This window comes from Papio anubis, chromosome 18 (assembly GCF_008728515.1).
Source record: "Papio anubis isolate 15944 chromosome 18, Panubis1.0, whole genome shotgun sequence".
In the NCBI taxonomy this organism is placed as follows: domain Eukaryota; kingdom Metazoa; phylum Chordata; class Mammalia; order Primates; family Cercopithecidae; genus Papio; species Papio anubis.
In genome coordinates this window covers 15,379,196-15,400,323 of record NC_044993.1, presented here as the reverse complement: position 1 = coordinate 15,400,323, position 21,128 = coordinate 15,379,196, and the positions used below count along the sequence as shown (strand labels likewise).

Below are 21,128 nucleotides of genomic sequence, written 5' to 3'. Positions count from 1 at the left end.
GCCATTCTTGTCACCCAGGCTAGATTACAAGATTTTGGCTCACTGCAACCTCCGCCTCCTAGGTTCAAGCAATTCTCATGCCTCAACCGCCCAAGTAGCTGGGACCACAGGTGTATGCCACCACATCCGGCTAATTTTTTATATTTTTAGTAGAGATGGGGTTTCGCCATGTTGGCCTTGAACTCTTGGCCTAAAGGGATCTGCCTGCCTTGGCCTCCCAAAGTTCTGGAATTACAGGCGTGAGCCACCATGCCCAGCCACATCGAACAATTTTCTCACTAGAGTTTGGCCTCTGTGTGGCTCTCTAGTGATTCTATTTTTCTTTGTAAGTTGGCATCTGGTTTATAAGTGCCACCCTTATGTTGGTTAATACAAGTCAGTGTGCCTGACCAAGCAGAATCCACTGTGCCTCCCCCAACAAGAATGAGTGCATGGATAAACAAGACTGAGGACTACTGCAAGAGGCCTGCTGACAGTCAGTCAGTTCCTGAAGACACCACTCACAACTCTCAGCCATGGAAAGTTGGCTCATATTTACTTTGGCACGGTCCCCAAATTACACCATAAGGTGCCTTCACCTATAACACCAATGTATGAAATCTTACCCTGCCTTTATAACGTGAGTAATGACATCTTAAAATAACAGACTATAGGCCGGGCGCAGTGGCTCACGCCTGTAATCCCTGCACTTTGGGAGGCCGAGGCGGGCGGATCACGAGGTCAGGAGATGGAGACCATCCTGGCCAACATGGTGAAACCCCGTCTCTACTAAAAATACAAAAAAATTAGCCGGGTGTGGTGGCGGGCACCTGTAGTCCCAGCTATTCGGGAGGCTGAGGCAGGAGAATGGCGTGAACCCAGGAGGCGGAGCTTGCAGTGAGCGGAGATCGCGCCACTGCACTCCAGCCTGGGCGACAGAGTGAGACTCCGCCTCAAAATAAATAAATAAATGAATAAATAAATAAACAGACTATAGCCAGGCCTGCAGGCACACGCCTATAATCCCAGCTACTCAGGAGGCTGAGGCACAAGAATCGCTTGAACCCAGGAGCCAGAGGTCGTCGTGAGCTGAGGTAGAGCCATTGCACTCCAGTCTGAGTGATAGAGCAAGACTCTTGTCTTAAAAACAAAACAAAAAAAAACCACAGTAATATGCATTTGCAACTCTTGTCAACACAGAACTAGGCATCTGTCATCCTTGAGAGCACTACAGACACTGGAGCCACAGTCATGGCAAGCCCAACATTAAAATCAGCAGGATCCATGAAAAAGAATGCTGAATCCAGATTCAGAAGGCACAATTCCAATCCAGCCTTATCACAACCAAATCACAAATTATCCCATTGGCTTCCTCATTTGTAAAACATGAGTAATGGATGACCTAGCTACCACTTTTTAGTACCATCTCAGTATTTTCACAGTGATAGAAAACATCGGCATGGTTGCGTATGCCTGTGGTCCCAGCTAATCAAGAGGCTGAGGTAGGAAGATTGCCTGAGCCCGGGGAGGTCGAGGCTGCAGTGAGCTGTGATTGCACCACTATACTCCAGCCTGGGCAGCACAGTGAGACCCTGTATCAAAAATAATAATAATTAAAAGAAGAAGAAAGAGAAAACAAAGGGATTTGATCGAAGCTTCCTCCATCTGCCTGTGTAGAAAACAGGGCAGATCCAGGTTCCAATACCCAAGCTAACTCCTCTATGCTATAGCTATGAGACCCTGAACAAAGCCCTCTCTCAGGGTACAAGTTTCCTTCACATACAAATTAGAAGTTGAATTATATTTCTAAACATATTGAAAACACTTAGAAGACCAAATGTGAAATAAAATACTTTAAGTAAAGTCAGAAGTTAAAAAAACAGACAGGTTTTAGTTGGGGGTGGTGCCATGTGCCTGTAATGCCAGCTACTCGGGAGGCTGAGGCAGGAGAATCCCTTGACTCTGGGAGATGGAGGTTGCAGTGAACCAAGATCGCGCCACTGTACTCCAGCCTGGGCGACAGAGTGAGACTCCGTCTCAAAACAAACAAACAAACAAACAAAAAACAACAACAGACAGAATTTTGAGGCAATTACATTATTCTTCATGGCCCCTCTGTCCAGGCAGTGGCTCAAGCCTGAATCCCAGCACTTTGGGAGGCAGAAGCTGGTGGATCCGAGGTCAGGAGATCAGGGGCCATCCTGGCTAACATGGGTGAAACCCGTCTCTACTAAAAATACAAAAACAGCAGTGGTGGTGAGCCTGTAGTCCCAGCTACTCCGGAGGCTGGTAGGAGAATGCGTGAACCGGGAAGTGAGCTTGCAGTGAGCGAGATCAGCGCCACTACACTCCAGCCTGGGCGACACAGCGAGACTCAGTCTCAAAAAAAAAAAAAAAAACCACCCTACTAAGACTTGACGGCTAAGCCCTTCAAGAGGCAAGTTCAAACCAAGACTATGAAAGAAAATTAATTAATTGTGCCTCTCGGTGGAATGCCAGTGAATAATGAATTTGATTGAGTAGAGGAGATCTGCAAGTGAAGAAAGAATTTTTGCTGTACAAGACACAATCTGAAGAATAGCCAATCTCTACAAAGATTGCCAACAAACTACCATCTAGTTTTCAAGGCACAATCATTTAACTTATCCCCTCATTACTTTGTGAAGTAAGGCAAGCAATTTTATTTCCATCTGACTTATGAGGAACTGGGGGTCAGAAGTTATCCGACTTGCCAAAAGTCACACTGTCAGTCCTTGAATGGCAGAGCCTCAGTTTCATAATTCCTAGTACAGCAATGATCACAGACTTATCCATATATTGATTTACCTGGCACTGTCTGTCCTCTGAGACCCTCCGGCTCTTGCCCTCCGTGAAGCAGATACCCTCCTTCTTGTTCTCATTGGCCCTACACTGTGGTTTGAAGATGAAGGTCTCAGGAATTCCAGCATGCCATGAAGTCTCTGCAGTCCACTAATGAAGTTGGTCATTGAATGCAATGAAGATGTTCGGATGGTGTGATTAGCATCAGATGCCTGTCTATGTTGTTCTGAAGTTCTTGGATTGATGTTCTCCACATTGTCTTCTCCCAAGACCTCCACTTCTGTCAGGTCAATAGACAGTTGTGGAGCAGGCTGGAGTAGGGGTGGTGTCACTTGGCTGCCAATCACTTCAGCAGGAGCTGGCTGGAAGATCAGTGGTCCCCCCTGGCTGCTGATCACATCAGCAGGAACAGGCTGGAGGAGGGCTGGTCCCCCTTGGCTGCTGGCCACATCAGCAGAAGCTGGCTGTTCTTCAGCATGATTTAACTGCACCTGAAGATCATATTCCATTGCTTCATGAGCCATCACTAGGGAAACAATTATTTGCAAAAAGTATTAATAGATAAAACATGCTATGTAGGTAACAGAATCATATTTAATATTTCTGATTTTATGCTTAATATCATTCTTAGCAAGACTGAGAAGCTTCAAGAGAAGATTTTAACTATTTAAATTTTAAGTCAGAAGTGTTTGGTAATGGACTTTCTTCTCTATAACAAGCATTTATAACCAGTTTTCCAGTTTGCCCTTAGAAAATGTGAAGTCCTGTGATCACAGTAGTATCTTCCAAAATAGAAAGATCTATAAAGGATAAACAGAGAAAGGACATTTTTTACACTTGCAAAATTAACTGAGTTACTAACTCAAAATGGAAATTTACCTGATTTTTCCAAAAAGGCTAAGCAAACTTTTTCCTATCCCTTTCATTATTTTTGTTTTCCATCTCTAATTCCATCATGTTCGCCTATTCAACAAATATTAAGCACCTATGTTCTTTTCATGTTTCCTATCTTAAATTCCATTACATCATTTTGAAAACTACCACCTAGCTTTTAAACTTAAAAAAAAAATTTTTTTTTTTGTTATATAGATGAAGGCTTCCTATGTTGCCCAAACTGGTCTTGAACGCCTGGCCTCACCTCCTCATGCACCAGGACAACAGGACTGAGCCACTGTGCCTCTCTACCACCTAGTTTTTAAAGTATATCAGTATAACTTATCCCCTCAATTACTTTGTGAAGTAAGGCACATGCTTTTATTTTCATCTGACTTATGAGGAAATGTGGGTTCAATTAGTATTTATTAAGCACCTGTTATGCAGACAGACACCCTAGAGGCAAAAACAGGTAAGACACCATGTATCAGAGTTAACATTCTAGCAAGTAAGATGTCAATAAACGAATACATGAGAAATTATAGATTATGATGTTCGGGGTTGAGGAGACAAGGAGGACCAACTAAGACACAACTCTGAGGGAAGTAGTCTTTTACAGAGTGAAAACTGGGCTGAGGCATGAAGGATTAAAAGAAACTGTCTCTGCAAAGAGCCAAGGAAGTTTCAGAAGGAAATCAGTGCATAGGTCCCTGATGAGCATGGGTTTGACTGATGAACAGGACACCATCATTAAAGGGCCCATGGGCCTTGGTAAGGAGTTTCTTCTGTGTTAGAGACAGGGTTTCACCGTATTAGCAGGATGGTCTCGATCCCCTTACCTGGTGATCTGCCTGCCTCGGCGTCCCAAAGTGCTGGGATTATAGGTGTGAGCCACTGCGCCCGGCCAACAGTCAAGTTTCTTAAAATCACCAGAGCAGGCCTGGCGCGGCCTCCACAGGATGGAGAGTGGCGCAGTAGTGAAAATAAATGGGAAAGAAAGTCTGCAAACTGAACGATGTGAGATACTTTAAGTTTTAAACATTTTTTGTATAGATGGGGTTTCCCACGTTGCCCAGCCTGGTCTTGAACTCCTCAGCTCAAGCAACCCTCCTGCCTCAGCCTCCCAAAGTACTGGGATTACAGGAGTGAGCCACTGCAGCTGGCTAACTAAAAGCTTTTAATATGTTTCTAGGGTACAACGACAGTCTCCCGAGAATTGTGTGTGTCACAACATAAGACCCAAGTTACTTGCGTAGATGTACTTAAGAGACATTAAGCAACTCAACCTTCAGGAAGACAAAGGGTAGAAACAGACTAAAAAGAGCAGAATCTAAATGGCCGCCGCACTGTCTACTCCCATATGGTTACTTAAATTAAATAAAAAATCAAGTTCGGCCAGGAGCTGGGGCTCATACCTATAATCCCAGCACTTCGGGAGGCTGAGGCAGGTAGCTTGAGACCAGGAGTTGGAGACCAGCCTGGGCAACATGGCAAAATCGCGTCTCTACAAAAAATACAATTAGTCCGGCGTGATGGTGTGCACCTGTGGTCCCAGCTACTCGGGAGGCTGAGGCAGGAGAATCCCTTGAACCTGGAGGGTGGAGGTTACAGTGAGCCGAGATTACACCACTGCACTCCAGCCCGGGAGACAGAGTAAAACTCTGTTTCAAAAGAAAGAAAGAAAGAAAGAAAAGTTCCTTTGTCATGCAGGACACATTTCAACTGCTAGAAACCCACATAGGGCGGGTGGCTCCCATTCTGGACAGCAGAAATACAGAACATTTTCCTTGTCGCACGAAGTTCTATGGAACGGTGCAGTTCTGGAGCCGAAGCTTCTTAACCACCGTAGGCCAGTCGGAGGTCCCTAGAGCGAGAGACCATGGGCTGTGCACCCCAAACCTTGAGCATGTCACACAAATGCTGCTTTTTATGTGTGCTGTGAGTGTCCGGGTTTAAAACGTTAACCTCAGACTTGTCATCTTTATTATTCAGGTTTCAATCAATGCCCACAACAGGCAGGATGAAAGCCCCTCAATTAAAGGTTGAGAGGAGGTGGGCGGGGGAAGTCGGGCCAACCTCGGTTCAAATCTTTGCTCTGGCCAGCGCGGAGGGTCACGCCTGTGATCCCTGGATATTGGGATGCCCAGGCGGATGGATCGCTTACGCTCCGGTGTTCGAGACCAGCTTGGGCAACACAGTGAAATTCCCATTTCTACCGAAAAAGAAAAATAGAACAGGTCAGGTGCGGTGGTTCACACCTGTAATCCCAGCACTTTGGGAGGCCGAGGGCGGACCACTTGAGGTCGGAGTCCCAGACCGGCCTGGCCAATATGGTGAAACCTCGTCTCCACTAAAAATGCAAAAATCACCCAGGTGTGGTGGCGCATTCCTGTAATCCCAGCTACTTGGGAGGCTGAGGCAGGAGAATCGCTTGAACCCGGGAGGCAGAGGTTACAGTGAGCTGAGACCGGGCCAGGGCACACAAGGAGGCCCCCCCTAAAAAAAAAAAAAAAAAAAAAGAAAAAGAAAAAAAAGAAAACAATGAGCCGGGGGTGGTGGTGAGCAGCTGTGGTCCCAGCAATTGTGGGAAGCAGAGGCGGGAGGATCCCTGGGGCCCGGGAGTTCGAGACTGCAGTGAGCTCTTCCAGCCTGGGTGCAACAGGGAGACTTCGTTTCGCTTCTTAGGTTTTTTTTTTTTTTTTTAGACGGAGTTTCACTCTTGTTGCCCAGGCTGGAGTGCAATGCCGTGATCTCGGCTCACCGCAAACTCTGCCTCCGGGTTCAAGCGATTCACCTGCCTCAGCTTCCCGAGTAGCTGGGATTACAGGCGTGTGCCACCACGCCTGGCTAATTTTGTATTTTTAGTAGAGACGGGGTTTCTCCATGTTGATCAGGCTGGTCTCGAACTCCTGACTCAGGTGATCCGCCTGCCTCGGCCAAAGTGCTGGGATTACAGACTAGAGCCACTGCGCTTTCTTCTCTTTACCACGAAAAAGGAAGGGAGGGAGGAAGGGAGGAAGGGACGGAGGGAGGGAGGGAGAGAGGGGTAGAGGGGGAGAGGAAGAAGGGGAAGGGAAGGGGAAGGCGAGGGGGAGGGGGAAGGGGAGGGGGAGGGAGAGAAAGAAATATTAAATCCCTGTTCTTTTACTACATGGGGAAACCTCGGCTCAACTTGTTCGCCTGTGAAATAGGGATAATACAAGTCTTTACGCCACACTTTCCATGATGAAATTAAAAATGAAGTTCTTCCGTCAACTTTAAAGTGATGAAGTAACGGAGCTCAGAGCGGGCGCAGGCATCGCCGCTGAGGAGCCCGAGGCTAGACTCTCGGGGGAAGGGCCGGGCGACCTCCCACCCTGGCCAGGGCAGGCCCCGCAGCAGCGAACTCGGCTCCTTCCGTCATCGCCCCGAGCTCCCGCCTGCCCAGCCCCCAACGCCCAGCAACCCAGATAAGAGCTAGGGTTCGGGCTCCTCAGTCCAGACCATTGGCGCCGCCCCGAGGGCCCGAATCCTGATAGGCTGCCAGGTTCCAAGCCCGCGTGCAGCCCACCTCGTGGGGTGTCTCCTAGACCCCAATCCAGGAATCAGGCGTGGGGAAGTTTATCCCGGAGTTAGAGGCCCAAGGCCTGGGGAGAAGCAAGACCCCTCCTCACCTGAAACCAGTAGGCCGCGGACTGGCTCGCGAGCCCGCCGAAGACTCTCTAGTTACCTCAGCAGAACTCCGAATGCACCTACGCCAACGGCCACTTCCGGAGCCGCTCAAGCTCCCGCCAGAGCCGCCGGCAGGTAAGCTCCTATTGGACAGAAGCCCTAGGCTGTGGCCAATACTCACTCTTCTTCTTCAATGGGTCCCCGCTAGCTGAAGCAGCGGCGCTCTCATTGGCTAGTTGTTCATAAACTGACGAGGCGGGACCGCTCTCGGGGAAGCCTCCTACAATTGGCAGCAATCTACGTCCGTCACCTTGTGCCCGCCCCGGAAAAATAAAAGTTTGTGTTTTTTTTTTCAGCGCGTTTTATTTGAACTTTCGGGCGGGAGAAAGTTATATGATTTATCGATCCATTTTGGAATGGAGATGAAAATATTAAAACTGTGACTCCTGCTGCTTGTCCCTAACGCTTTAGTGAAGGAGTTATCTGTATCCAAAGGATAGTAGTTAATCGAATAATTTCTAAATATTTCAATATTTTGAATTTCGGAGCCTGTAAAAAGGGTAGGACAGTCCAGTTCATATGTATCCTCTCATGGGGTTGAAGAGCTCACTCAAAAGACTTTGCCTACACAGTCTCTTCAATCTCAAACAGCTGTAATGGATCTGAGCTACTAAACAGTCTCAAGTCACTTGGCAGGGCCGCCGCTCGCCGCCAGCGCCAACAGCAACGGGCCCCCGGAATTCTCCAGCTACGAGAGCGCGAGCCCACAGGCGTCTCGACTCCGGGCCCGCCGCCGACAGGAAAGCCACAAAGAAAACTGATAAACCCAGACAAATGATAAAGACAATCTAGATGTAACAGAACTCATTAATGAAGATCTTTTGGATCAGCTTGTGAAATACGGAGTGAATCCTGGTCCTATTGTGGGAACAACCAGGAAGCTATGTGAGAAAAACCTTTTGAAAGCGAGGGAGCAAAGAACAGAATCAAGATCTTCTCCTCTGCCAACAATTTCTTCTTCAGCAGAAAATACAAGGCAGAATGGAAGTAATGATTCTGACAGATATAGTGACAATGAAGAAGACCCTAAAATAGAGCTCAAGCTTGAGAAGAGAGAACCGCTGAAGGGCAGAGCAAAGACTCCAGTAACCCTCAAACAAAGAAGAGTTGAGCACAACAAGAGCTATTCTCAAGCTGGAATAACTGGGACTGAATGAACAAGTGGATCTCCAAAAGGCAGACCTCTGCAGGCATTATAAACTAGGGAATCTACAAGAGAGTCAAGAAGAACTCCAAGGAAAAGAGTGCACACTTCAGAATATTTTCGTATAGATGGTGCAGTAATTTCAGCGAGTACTCCCATAGCTGAAACTATAATGGCTTCAAACAATGAATCCTTAGTTGTCAATAGGGTGAATGGAAATTTCAAGCATGCATCTCCTATTCTGTCAGTCACTGAATTCTCAGACATACCCAGAAGAACACCAAATACACCACTGACAAGAGCTGAAGTGGGAGAAAAAACACAGGAAAGAAGGCTAGAAAGGGATATTCCTAAGGAAACGTTCCCCTGTGAAGCAGCTACACCAACAAGAATTAGTGCTAGTTGCCGCAGACCAATCAAAGGAGCTCCAGGCCGGCCTTTAGAACTCAGTGATTTGAGGATGGAGGAGTCATTTTCATCTAAATATGTTTGTAAGTATGTTCCCTCGACAGATGTCAAGTGAGAAAATACGAAAAAAGGGACACTCTATTCCTGTATGGATAAAAATTCTGCTGTTTGTTGTTGTGGCAGTTTTTTTTGTGTTTGGTCTATCAAGCTATGGAAACCAACCACATAAATCCCTTCTCTAATTTTCTTCCTGATGGCTCTAGAAAACCCAACTGAGTGGTATCTCTTTGGCACATTCAACTTGGTCTTGTATTTTTAATAACTGTGTTGAAGAACATTTGTGTATGCTTGTTGACTCCAAGAACTAAAAATAATGTGATTTTGCCTCAATAAACATAGTATTCCATTGGAAAGCAAACAAAATATATATAAATGGACTTCATTAAAATGTTTTTGAACTTTGGACTAGTAGGAGATCACTTTGTGCCATATGAATAATCTTTTAGCTCTGGAACTTTTTTTTTAGATAGGGTGTCACTCTTGTCACCCAGGCTGGAGTGCAATGGCATGATCTCAGCTCACTGCAACCTCCGCCTCCCAGGATCAAGTGATTCTCCTGCCTCAGCCTGCTGAGTAGCTGGGACTACAGGCATGTGCCACCATGGCCAGGTAATTTTTGTATTTTTAGTAGAGATGGGGTTTCACTATGTTGGCCAGGCTGGTTGAACTCCTGACCTTAGGTGATCCACCTGCCTCAGCCCCACTAAGTGCTAGGATTACAGGCATGAGCCACCGCGCCCGGCCATAATCTTCATTATCTTGATAGGGCTTGGATTACTCATATGTATGCATTTGGCAAAACTCATCTAAATGCTATCTTTAAGATTTGTGCCTTTCACACAAATTTTTTCACAGCAAAAACTTACCTTTCCACACCCCCCCGCCAAAAAAAAGCCCATACAGAGGTAAACTTCAGCTAATGGCATAAATGCTGAAGTGTTTAGGAATGAAGTGCATACAAAATTAGGATGGATTAATGGATAGAAAGAGGCACAAGTAGATAAACAGGTATGTGATAAAACAAATATAATAAATTGTTGTAGAGTTTAGGTGGTAGGTGTATGGTTATTCAGAGTACAATTGTACTAACTTTTCTGTGTATCTGGAAATTTTCATACATAAGTGTTGGGAAAAATCAGGTACAGGGCCTTGGAAGGCATCCTGTGCAAATAAAAGGCCCTGAAAATTCAGTTTTCTCAGTTTTACAGTAAATTCACCTATAATAATTGTGGATCTGCCAGAGTATGAATAATTCATCTACCAAGGAGAATTTTCACTGTAACTTCTACAGTAAATAGAACAAATGATTTTAAAGATGAAAACATGGCTGGGCATGGTGGCTCACACCTGTAATCCCAGCACTTTGGGAGGACTAAATAGGAGGATCCCTTGAGGTCAGGAGTTCCAGACCAGCCTGGGCAACACAGCAGACTCTGCCTCAAAAAAAAAAAAAAAAAAAAGAGAAAAAAGAAAGGAAAGAAAATAGTAATACCTACCAATAAGTTCTACAAAAGAATCATATTGTTTATATTCTTCTGCATTTTTTATTTACAGAAAAAAGACATGTTCTAGGTTTAAAAAAAAATCAAGGATAAGTAAAAGATAAAAAAAAAAATAAGGCCAAGTGTGGTGGGTCATGCCTGTAATCCCAGCACTTTGGGAGGCCAAGATGGGAGGATCACTTGAGCCCAGAAGTTCAAGACTAGCCTAGTCAACACAGTGAAACCCTGTCTCATAATAATAATAATAAAAATCAGCCATGATTTTATTCATCAGAGATGATTACTAGAATACAAGATCCAAATGTATTTTTATTGCTGTCTTCTCAGTGACTGAAACAATGGCTAGCACATTTGCTGTTGAATGATTTAGAATGAGTTCTGAAAAAAATGTAACTTTAGAGGCAGGGGTTAGTGTATCCTAGGCAAAGCACACACCATGAACAAAAGTATAAGAAATCTAGAATGAGACCAGGCATGGTGGCTCATGTCTGTAATCCTAGCACTTTGGGAGGCTGAGGCAGGCAGATAACTTGAGGTCAGGAGCTCGAGACCAGCCTGACCAACATGGTGAAACCCCGTCTCTACTAAAAATACAAAAATTAGCTGGGTGTGGTGGTGCACACCTGTAATCCCAGACACTTGGGAGGCTGAGGCAGGAGAATCACTTAAACCTGGGAAGAAGAGGTTGCAGTGAGCCAAGATCGCATCATTGCATTCCAGTCTGGGCAACAAGAGTGAAACTCTGTCTCAAAAAAAAAAAAAAAATCTAGAATGAAAGCACCACAAACATAGGTTTCAGTCTGGCAGGGATTAAAATCTGACAGCTCCTATATGCACATATTTTGTTTGTCCTATCAGCATTAAAATAATTTTTTTTTTTGAGACGGGATCTCACTCTGTCGCTCAGGCTGGAGTGCAGTGGTGCAATCATGCCTCACTGCAACCTCCACCTCACAGGTTTAAATGATTCTCATGCCTTAGCCTCCTGAGTAACTGGGATTACAGGCATGTGGCCACCACACCCAGCTAATTTTTGTATTTTTAGTAGAAACAGGGCTTCACCATGTTGGCAAGGCTGGTCTTGAACTCCTGACCTCAGGTGATCCTCCTGCTTTGGCCTCCCAAAGTGCTGGGATTTCAGGCGTGAGCCATCGTGCCCAGCCTAAAATAATGTTTAATGAGATACTAACCTTTAAAAATAAGGACATCACAGAAAAATCCAACTTTCTAGCTCTTTTGACAAAATGGAAAGCTCTGGAAATGTTGGAATCCCATTCTATGTGACAAAGTTTAGATTGGAGTTGAGCAGATGCTGTTCTTGCTCATCTGTTCACTAAAGCCCCCTCCAGGCACAAAGCATTCATTTAGGTTCCTTCCTAGGCCCTAAAAGTATTAGACTTTGCAGTCTCTGGTAGGAGAACTCTGGGATCTAATTGGAAAGTCAGGTTGGAAAGTATGGTATGGGATATATCCATAACGCTATGGATATCTGAATAGGAAGTTTGTACTTGATTCCTTGGGCAAGAGGAAGAATTGAACACTGTTTGCCCAGTTACTTCTGTTGTGTAACAAACCACCCCAAAACTTAGTGTTAAGACAACAGTAATTTATTTAGCTCCTGATTGTGTGAATGGGCAATTTGGACTGGGCTCTGCTTGAGTGGTTCTTCTGGTCTTGATTGTCCTCATTCATGTGTTAGCTGCCATGTTGGTTGGTTTAGTATGACTTCAGCTAGGAAAGCATGTTTCTGCTTCATGTGGTCTCTCATTCCCAGCATGCTCACTCAACATGTTCATGGCTGGGTAAGGTTGCAACAGACATTTAAAAGGCCTCTTAAAACCTAGGCTTGGAACTGGCACACAGTCACTTCTTCCACATTCTATTGATCAAATCAAGTCCCAATGCCAGCCCAGATTGAAATGGTGGGGAAAGAGACTTCATTTGTGGGTGGGAGGAGCTGCAAATTACATTGCCAAGAGGTGTGGACACCCAGAAAGATACATTTGACAAACCATCTATCAAAGTTATTGTCAGAGATATGTTTTTGGAAATATCATTTGGAGTGGGATGTGTCCTGTATGACTGGAATTATTTTCTATTTGTAACAGATAAATGCTCCCACTCCTTGCACCCATAAATAACTCAATAACAAAGGATATGAGAGAGAGAGATGTCCAATTTGTGACTGTGCCAGCTTCTTGTCCAGGGAATCCTTGGTTTAGATTTCGATACACTACTTAGTAAAGGTGGAGAGTTTCTTTAAGATTTCTGTGGATGAATGAACAGAAAATTAGACCAGAGCAGGGAGCTGAGAGCCAAGTTAGAAACACAAAGACATTTCTACATTGCACAGTTGCTTAGAAACTGCATTCCCCCTGGTCTGGCTGGCGCCTAAACCACCATCAGCACTCATGCCTTTGTGATATAAAGTTATCTTACTTGATCAACTTTTAAAACACAAACACCTCATAGGAAGGGGTAAACTCACATCTTAGTGTGAATTAGTCTCTGGTGTTAGATTCCTTAACACTAGGAGGACTCTAGGTTGTAAGGGAGCTTGGTAGAAGAAGAAAGAAGACAGAGGAGAGAGTGAAGTGGAGGACGGCATTGTATAAATCACTGTTGGCTTCTCATCCACCCTAAAGACCAATTTTTCAGGAAGCATCATTAAGTCTACACTTCTGCTCTGTGGTGATGAAGAGAAAGTTTCAGACAGAAACTATGATGTGACTTTGATTTTTCATTCTGAAAGGTAGGGATGTGGATGAAGGGAGAGGAGAGATGACAGATGAGACCCTCTTGGGTAGTGTGAGAGGTTTTCCCGACAGACCATCTGTGAGAAGGCCTTGAAAAATAGTCCTCATGCTAGAGACTTCTGTAAGTAGAGAGAACATTCTTGGAAGCTGCCTCAAAAGTCTGGACTCATGGCTCCTTCCTTCCTTCCTCCCTCCCTCTCTCCCTTCCTTCCTTCCTTCCTTCTTCCGAGTCTTCCTCTGTTGCCCAGGCTGGAGTGCAGTGGTGCGATCTCAACTCACTGCAACCTCTGCCTCTGGGGTTCAAGCAATTCTCCTGCCTCAGTTTCCTGAGTAACTGGGATTACAGGTGTGTGCCATTACGCCCAGTTAATTTTTGTATTTTTAGTAGAGATGGGGTTTCACTATGTCGGCCAGGCTGGTGTTGAACTCCTGACTTCAAGTGATCTGCCCGCCTTGGTCTCCCAAAGTGCTGAGATTACAGGCATGAGACAGCGCCCGGCCCCTTCTCTTTTTTGTCTGGGCTTTGTGGAAAGTCTGCGAGATTTAGGTCTAGGATAGGAGAGAGAGATGCTTCCAGGGAGGGAGACAGTGTAAGGAAGCTATGAAGAAGCAGCTGATGATGTGGTGAGATAAAAGTCTGCGTCAAGGAAATAATCCCAAGGATGCTGAAAAAAGGAAGGAAGGCAGACAAGGAGGAATGAAAAGAGGAGAAAGATAAGCAAAAATAAAGCAAGAGAGAAGAAAAAGAAGAGAGATAGAAAGACAAAAAGACAACAAGATAATGCCTGCTGTGGTGGTGCCTGTTGTCCCAGCTACTCTAGAGACTGAGGTAGGAGGATCACTTGAGCCCAGGAGTTCGAGGCTGTAGAGTGCCATGATCCTGCCTGTGAATAGCCACCATACTCTGGCCTGGGCAACGTAATGAGACCTCCTGTCTAAAAAAAAAAAGAAAAAGAAAAAAGATAAATAGACAGATACAGACAAAAAGAAAGGAAGGAAATAGGCAGGAGGAAAGTAATCTGCCCTTCCAAACCACTTTGGATAAAACAGTGCCCTTTGGAAGCCCTTACACTATTGACATTTGGGCCAGATAGTTCTTTGCTGTGGTGGGCTGTCCTATGCATTGTAGGATGTTGAATAGCATTCTTTTTTTTCTTTTGAGACAGAGTCTCGCCCTGTTGCCCAGGCTGGAGTGCCATGGCGCGATCTCAGCTCACTGAAACCTCTGCCTCCTGGGTTCAAGTGATTCTCCCGCCTCAGTCTCCTGAGTAGCTAGGACTACAGGCATGCGCCAACACACCTGGCTAATTTTTGTATTTTTAGTAGAGACGAGGTTTCATCATGCTGGCCAGGGTGGTCTCGAACTCCTGACCTCAGGTGATCCACCCACCTTGGCCTCCTAAAGTGTTGGGATTACAGGCGTGAGCCACCGTGCCCAGCCAACATTTTTTTTTGAGACGGAGTCTTGCTCTGTAGCCCAGACTGGAGTGCAGTGGTACAGTGGCACGATCTCGGCTCACTGCAACCTCCACCTCCCAGGTTCAAGAGATTCTTGTGCCTCAGCCTCCTGAGTAGCTGGGATTACAGGCATGTACCACCATGGCCGGCTAATTTTAGTAGAGATGAGGTTTCACCATGTTGGCCAGGCTGGTCTCAAACTCCTGACCTCAGATGATCTGCCCACCTCAACCTCCCAAAGTGCTGGGATTACAGGCATAATCCCTGCGCTCAAATCCCTCCTGAGTAGCTGGGATTACAGGCATAATCCCTGCGATCAACTGCGCTCACCCATCATCCTTGGCCTTTATTCATTAGATGACAGTAGCACACCCCATCCTAACACTCTGGCCTTATAACAAACAAAAATGCTTTCAGACATTGCTAAATGTTCCCTGGATAAAATCACCCCTCATGGTAAACTACTGCCTTAGAGCTGGTGAAAAGGAAATATTTCACAAATGTGAAATAAGCATGAGGCTCATGCTCTTTACACCAGAAAGAACCCTACCATCCACAGAGGGCCGCACAGAGGGATCATGGGCCCGGCACTCATCAATGATCTCCCGCAGCTCTGAAGGGCAGTCTTCACCCAGCGGCTCCTGCTGCCGCTTCACAGCCACCAGCTCGTAGATCTTCTCAGAATTACAGCCTGGAAATGATAGCATGAGAGCCTTAAAAAACTACTCCGGAACTCGTACATCTCTCTGGATGCTGATGGCTGGCATCAGAACTAGGGACTCTGAGTATGGAAACAACAAGAGCTTCCAACGATTCCACTGACCAGCCCAGGCAGTTCCAACATTAAACAACAAATTGCCAGGGGCAGCACTGATGGGGAGTTTCTGGTCTATTGGCAGGGGACCCAACCCCAGCACTGGCTGAGCCAGCCTTCACCTTCTTCACCTTTAAACGGGATCCTTCCAGTGACAATTTCCCAGAGGACGATTCCAAAGCTAAAAGAAAACCAAGAAACTGAACAACCATAACTAGTCTCCCCTTTCCCCTGTCCCTCTAGCCACTGCCAGAAAACTCAGTGAATTTTTTGATTACTACCCAATTTCATTCAACAGAGTTGAGTTTAGGTGGTCCTTGGAGGAGTTTGATTTGGGTTTTCCTATCATGCACATCTGAGTTAGAATCTGTACCAGAACATGAATGTACCTGTATATTTCAGACTTTACGTCATATCGATGATATACATCTTCCAGTTTCTGAGGTGAGATATATGCTGTAGATTTGACTCTGTCTGTCTTTTCTCTCTTAGTTTTCAAACTGATGGAAGTCTGTGTTTTCCTCAACTCAAATCCTGCAAGCTAGACAGAGAGGCAACTTAGAGACAGAAAGAAACAAGCAAGATCTTGGGTAGAGGAGTAAAGGGCAGGGATTATTGCTACACACAGTTGCCAGGGAATTGTCTTTTACCTTAGGGATTTATTTCCTGTAGTGACTTCTGTCTGTGTGGCTACTCTATTGGTTAACATTATGGGTTCAACTTAACATAGTGCAGTGACCAAGAGAAACACAAAGAGATTTCTTCTCTATAAAATGGGGTGATGACAGGGGGGATTACTTGAGATAATGGTTATAAAGCACCGGTAAGACCTGCTAAGTTGTAGTTGTTGCTAGTATGACTATGTTAAAATATAGGGTTTTCTCAGTTGAGGACTGAACTCCACTCAGTGAGAGTGGAGAGGGGTCGTAGAGCCACTGCCTGGCTCACCTTTTCCCAGAGAAGCAGATGGAAAAATGGCATGGGGGCATTCCCTCTGTACTATCTGACCCTATGGGGGGGTCAGCCTGATCCTTCGGCTTTGGTGTGACAAGTGTGAGTCATCCCCCCAGCCCTGCATGGTCACGTGGTGTTTTTAAAGAAACCATAGCACAATCAGTGAGAGCGTATGTTCTTGTCCTATACACACCTGCCATTGACACCATTGGTGTGCAGAAGGCTGCCAGCCCCAAACTCAGCCAGGTACCATGTAGGCAATGTGAGAAAAGGGATAAGGCACTTAGATGGCTCATCCACCTTTCATTCATTCATTCATTCATTCACTCACTTGCTCACACATTTCCTGAGCACCAACATTCTCTGACATCTAGCGCCATATGGGATACCAGGGGTGAAAGGCGGAATAGCGCATCTTATAGTCAGGCTGGATGAAGAGCGTGACAGTGGTGGACACAGTGTTTTGGGAGTACTTATGTGACCATTGCAGAGGGGGAAAGACATTTGAAAGACAAAAAAGGCCTGTCTGCTGTTAATTGAGGTCTGTCTCTGACACTCATAAGACTGGAAGAGCCGGGCGCGGTGGCTCACGCTTGTAATTCCAGCACTTTGGGAGGGCGAAGCAGGTGGATCACCTGAGGTCGGGAGTTCAAGACCAGCCTGACCAACATGGAGAAACCCTGTCTCTACTAAAAATACAAAATTAGCCGGGGTGTTGGCACATGCCTGTAATCCCAGCTACTCGGGGGGCTGAGGCAGGAGAATCGCTTGAACCCGGGAGGCAGAGGTTGCGGTGAGCCGAGATCGCGCCATTCACTCCAGCCTGGGCAAAAAGAGTGAAACTCTGTCTCAAAAAAAAAAAAAAAAAGACTGGAAGAAAGAAAACCAGCCATGGATGACAAAGGTAGACTGTCACCTATGGCCCTTAGTAATGTTGCTGATGATAAAAATAAAAATGACTGCTGATTGTTAGATAGCTTCTGGGCAGGACCAAGGGGGTAAGTGGACTACACAGTAAACAGCTGATGGGAATGCTTTGTAGCAATTTTTTCTTTTTTGCTTTTTGAGACAGGGTCTCATTCTGTTGCCCAGTCTAGGGTGCAGTGGCATAAACATAGCTCACTGCAGCCTTGATCTCCTGGGCTCCAGCCATCCTCCTCCTGCCTCACTCTCCTGAGTAGCTGGAATTACAGGTGTGCACAACCATGACTGGCTGATTTTTAAATTTTTTGAAGAGGGGGAGGTCTCACTGTGTAGCCCAGGCTGGTCTTGAACCCCTGGGCTCAAGTGATCCTCCTGTCTTCCCTTCCAAAGTGTGGGGATTACAGGCATAAGCCACCATGCCCGGCCATGTAGCAGCTCTTTTCTTCTTTTTTTTTTTTTTGGAGACGGAGTTTTGTTCGTGTTGCCCGGACTGGAGTGCAACAGCGCAATCTAGGCTCACTGCAAACCTCCGCTTCCTGGGTTCAAGCAATTCTCCTGCCTCAGCCTCCTTAGGAGCTGGGATTACAGGCATCTGCCACCACGGCCGCTAATTTTTTGTATTTTTAGTAGAGATGGGGTTTCACTACGTTGGCCAGGCTGGTCTTGAACTCCTGACCTCAGGCCATCCACCTGCCTTAGCCTACCAAAGTGTTGGGATTACAGGCGTGAGCCACCATGCCCAGATGTAGCAGCTCTTAAAACAGCAACTGACATGTCCCTTGCAGAAACACTGGAAGGCCTGCCTGCAGAGTTGTTATCAGACATGCTGACTCCTGCAGGTCATGGGCTTCTAAGCCTGGATGACCCACATGCACCTAATGGGAGCTGCTTTCTCCAGCACCTGTGGCTCTGACAAAGCAAGTATCTCCTTGATGACTGCGAGGACTCACCCTGGAGGGAAAAGTTTGGCACTGCTGACACTGTGTTTTCTGCAGGACATCCTTCTAAGTAACTGAATGACAAGTGTGGCCTAGACCTGTCCTGTGAGTCTGAGTCCTTAGACCTAAGAAGATCCCCCGTTGTGTGTTGTAGGGACACAGAAGTGGTGTCCAGGCATCTAAGGGGAAATGGCTTTTAGTCCATCCCTGCTAAATGGGCAGTGAGGGAAGGCAGTCATCAGAACAGGAGGCATAGATAGAGTCTGTTGTGTGGTGGGCACACAGAAAGTTCAACTTAGTTCTGAAACTAAAATTGAACTCAGTTCTAAAAATAAGGCAAGCCCGGGCATGGTGGCTCATGCCTGTAATCTCAGCACTTTGGGAGGCTGAGGTGGGCGGATCACTTCAGGCCAGGAGTTCAAAACCAACCTGGCGAACACGGTGAAACCCTCTCTCTACTAAAAATGCAAAAATTAGTCAGGAGTGGTGGTGCTTGACTGTAATCCCGGCTACCTGGGAGGCTGAGGCAGGAGAATTGCTTGGACCTGGGAAGCAGAGGTTGCAGTGGGGCGATCTCGCTCACTGCACTCTAGCCTGGGTGACAGAAAGAGACTTGTCTCTAAATAAATAAATTCATAAATAAACTAAGGCAAAAATCAAGCCTTTCTGAGACATTCGTGCCCCTCTCCTAGCACCAGTCATGCAGGTTTGACCCAAAGCATCCTATGGAGGGCCCACTCACCTTCACTTGATAGCCTTGAGTTACCAGGAAGTTTGAGCTTCTGATTTTTCCGTGGAGTTCAGGTTCTTCTGAATGGTGTAGCCTGACACAGCCAAAGGCAGGGAGCATTAGTGACCTTTGCCCAAACTTTCTTGGGGGGACTGACAATCATGACTGGGCTAATGAGGCTGGACAGTACCATGGGTGCCTGTCCACGGAGAGACGCGAAAAACTGGGATGCAGAGGCAAGGTTTGAGAATCGCAAGCTGCGAGTATAGAGCAGAGATGAGATTCATAGCACAAGGGGGCATGACAGCCCTTGTGAAGTGCATGCAGTCTGGCATCAGGGGTGCCTTTAGGTAGAGAAGGACAAAGGTGCCTCTGTGTTGCTTTGCCTGGGAAGTGCTGGGCAGATCCGAATGCTCAGAGGCATGGCTGGGTGGCTGGACCTTGCTGGGATCCTTCAGGTCAAAACAGAATGTGGAGCTGGGGTCCCACTGACTTCCAGACAAGGGTTTTGGTTTCACAAAGCCCCTGTGTCCCAGGTTGGGTTGTGGTCATGGTGTCTGCCTGAGCTCAGATTCTCCCAGAAGCAGATCATGAGCCATGGTTTGCGTACGAGGGATTGTATCAAGAAGGTGCTCCCTTGGCCAGGCACGGTGGCTCATGCCTGTAATCCCACACTTTGGGAGACCAAGGTGGATGGATCACTTGAGGTCAGGAGTTTGAGACCAGCCTGGCCAACGTGGTGAAACCCCGTCTCTACTATTAATAAAACTACAAAAAATTAGCTGGGCATGGCGGCATGCGCCTGTAATCCTAGCTACTCGGGAGGCTGAGGCAGGAAAATTGCTTGCACCCAGGAGCTGGAGGTTGCAGTGAGCCAAGATCATGCCACTGCACTCCAACCTGGGCGACAAAGTGAGACTCTGTCCCAAAAAGAAACTCCCAAAGTCCCCCAAACAAACGAAAAGAAGGTGCTCCCAGGAGAAACGGTGAGGGAGTAGAGGAAGCAGGATGGGGAAAGAGAATAAATCAAGCAAGAGGTTGATTTCAGGTGAAATCCCAGGCTCAGGTGGTCTCATGGAGACCTGTGGGCACAATTACAACTCAGAGCATGTCCCACAGGAGGCAAAGGAATTGGACTTTTGCATTCACACCAGTCAGTGGTTATGGACTGTGTTGGGGAGGCCAGGGACAGATGGATATAAAACTCGTGAGCACTTTCAGCTGTCTATAAGGGTGAAACGGCTCCAGTGCCCACAGGCAATCCTCTGAAGATTACAGCTGTTAACTTTTAGTACCAAAGCGTGCTGAGAAGGGGATGGGTATATAGAGCTAGTAAAAAGGATCAGAGGTCATTTGGAGGGGATATTAAGAGTGTCCCCTACAACATCCAAAAATATTTCTCCTTAAACTCACTAGTTTAGGGAGTTGAGAAGAAACAAACTTGATAATTTCAAATTAATAGCTAAGACAGTGTTTCCAAAAGTATGGGATAAGGTGGTATGCAAGATTATATAAAGGGAAAATTACTCTCCTTTCAATTTGCTCCAATCTTTTGATTACATCAAGGAGAAAGCTGGGGTTTGGTGTTTTTTTTTTTTTTTTTTTTTGAGACAGAGTCTTACTCTGTTGCTGGACTGGAGTGCAGTGGCGTGATCTCGGCTCACTGCAACCTCTGCCTCCCAGGTTCAGGTGATTCTCCTGTCTCAGCCTCCTGAGTAGTTGGGACTACAGGCACCTGCTACCATGCCCAGCTAATTTTTGTATTTTTAGGAGAGACAAGGTTTCACCATGTTGGGCAGGATGGTCTTGATCTCCTGACCTCATGATCTACCTGCCTCAGCCTCCCAAAGTGCTAGGATTACAGGCGTGAGCTACTGCGCCCGGCCTTGGAGTTGGGTATCCTTAACACTTGTCTAACTCTGCCAGTATCTCCACTGTACAAAGAGAATGTGGGTTGGACCAAGAACTTCTGGCAGGCAGCCTCATCCAGCCAGAATTTAATTACATTGTTTTGGTTTCATTTGTGGTTACCTATTTTTGGCAAGTGATATGGTTTT

The 21,128-nt window shown here is 46.2% G+C and overlaps 2 protein-coding genes and 1 pseudogene across 13 annotated transcripts in view; 1 reads left to right on the top strand and 2 right to left on the bottom strand.

The window, feature by feature from the left end:
- RFWD3 (ring finger and WD repeat domain 3) overlaps positions 1 to 7,528 on the bottom strand; it is a 47,440-nt gene extending 39,912 nt beyond the window's left edge. Inside the window, exons 1-3 of one of the 4 annotated variants that reach the window (XM_031658093.1) lie at positions 7,326 to 7,528; positions 5,410 to 5,884; positions 2,806 to 3,325 (exon numbers count right to left, since the gene is read on the bottom strand). In XM_031658093.1, the coding sequence (XP_031513953.1) occupies positions 2,806 to 3,323 (518 nt within the window). In that variant the 5' untranslated portion in view covers positions 3,324 to 3,325; positions 5,410 to 5,884; positions 7,326 to 7,528. Of the gene's footprint in view, positions 1 to 2,805; positions 3,326 to 5,087; positions 5,113 to 5,409; positions 5,885 to 7,325 lie in introns of those variants that run through there. The other 3 variants (XM_017953556.3, XM_003917172.5, XM_017953557.3) reach the window with 3 other exon arrangements.
- On the top strand, positions 4,392 to 9,353 carry LOC101009763 (annotated as a pseudogene).
- Positions 9,354 to 12,082: 2,729 nt separating this feature from the next.
- The window catches only part of MLKL (mixed lineage kinase domain like pseudokinase), a 28,685-nt gene continuing 19,639 nt past the window's right edge, over positions 12,083 to 21,128 (bottom strand). For 7 of the 9 annotated variants that reach the window (XM_017953558.3, XM_031658094.1, XM_009196849.4 and 4 more), the window contains 5 exons: positions 19,084 to 19,165; positions 15,915 to 16,066; positions 15,648 to 15,706; positions 15,262 to 15,402; positions 12,083 to 12,765 (listed from right to left, as the gene is read on the bottom strand). In XM_017953558.3, coding sequence (XP_017809047.2) covers positions 12,731 to 12,765; positions 15,262 to 15,402; positions 15,648 to 15,706; positions 15,915 to 16,066; positions 19,084 to 19,165 — 469 coding nt within the window. In that variant the 3' untranslated portion in view covers positions 12,083 to 12,730. Of the gene's footprint in view, positions 12,766 to 15,261; positions 15,403 to 15,647; positions 15,707 to 15,914; positions 16,067 to 19,083; positions 19,166 to 21,128 lie in introns of those variants that run through there. The other 2 variants (XM_003917173.5, XM_009196850.4) reach the window with 2 other exon arrangements.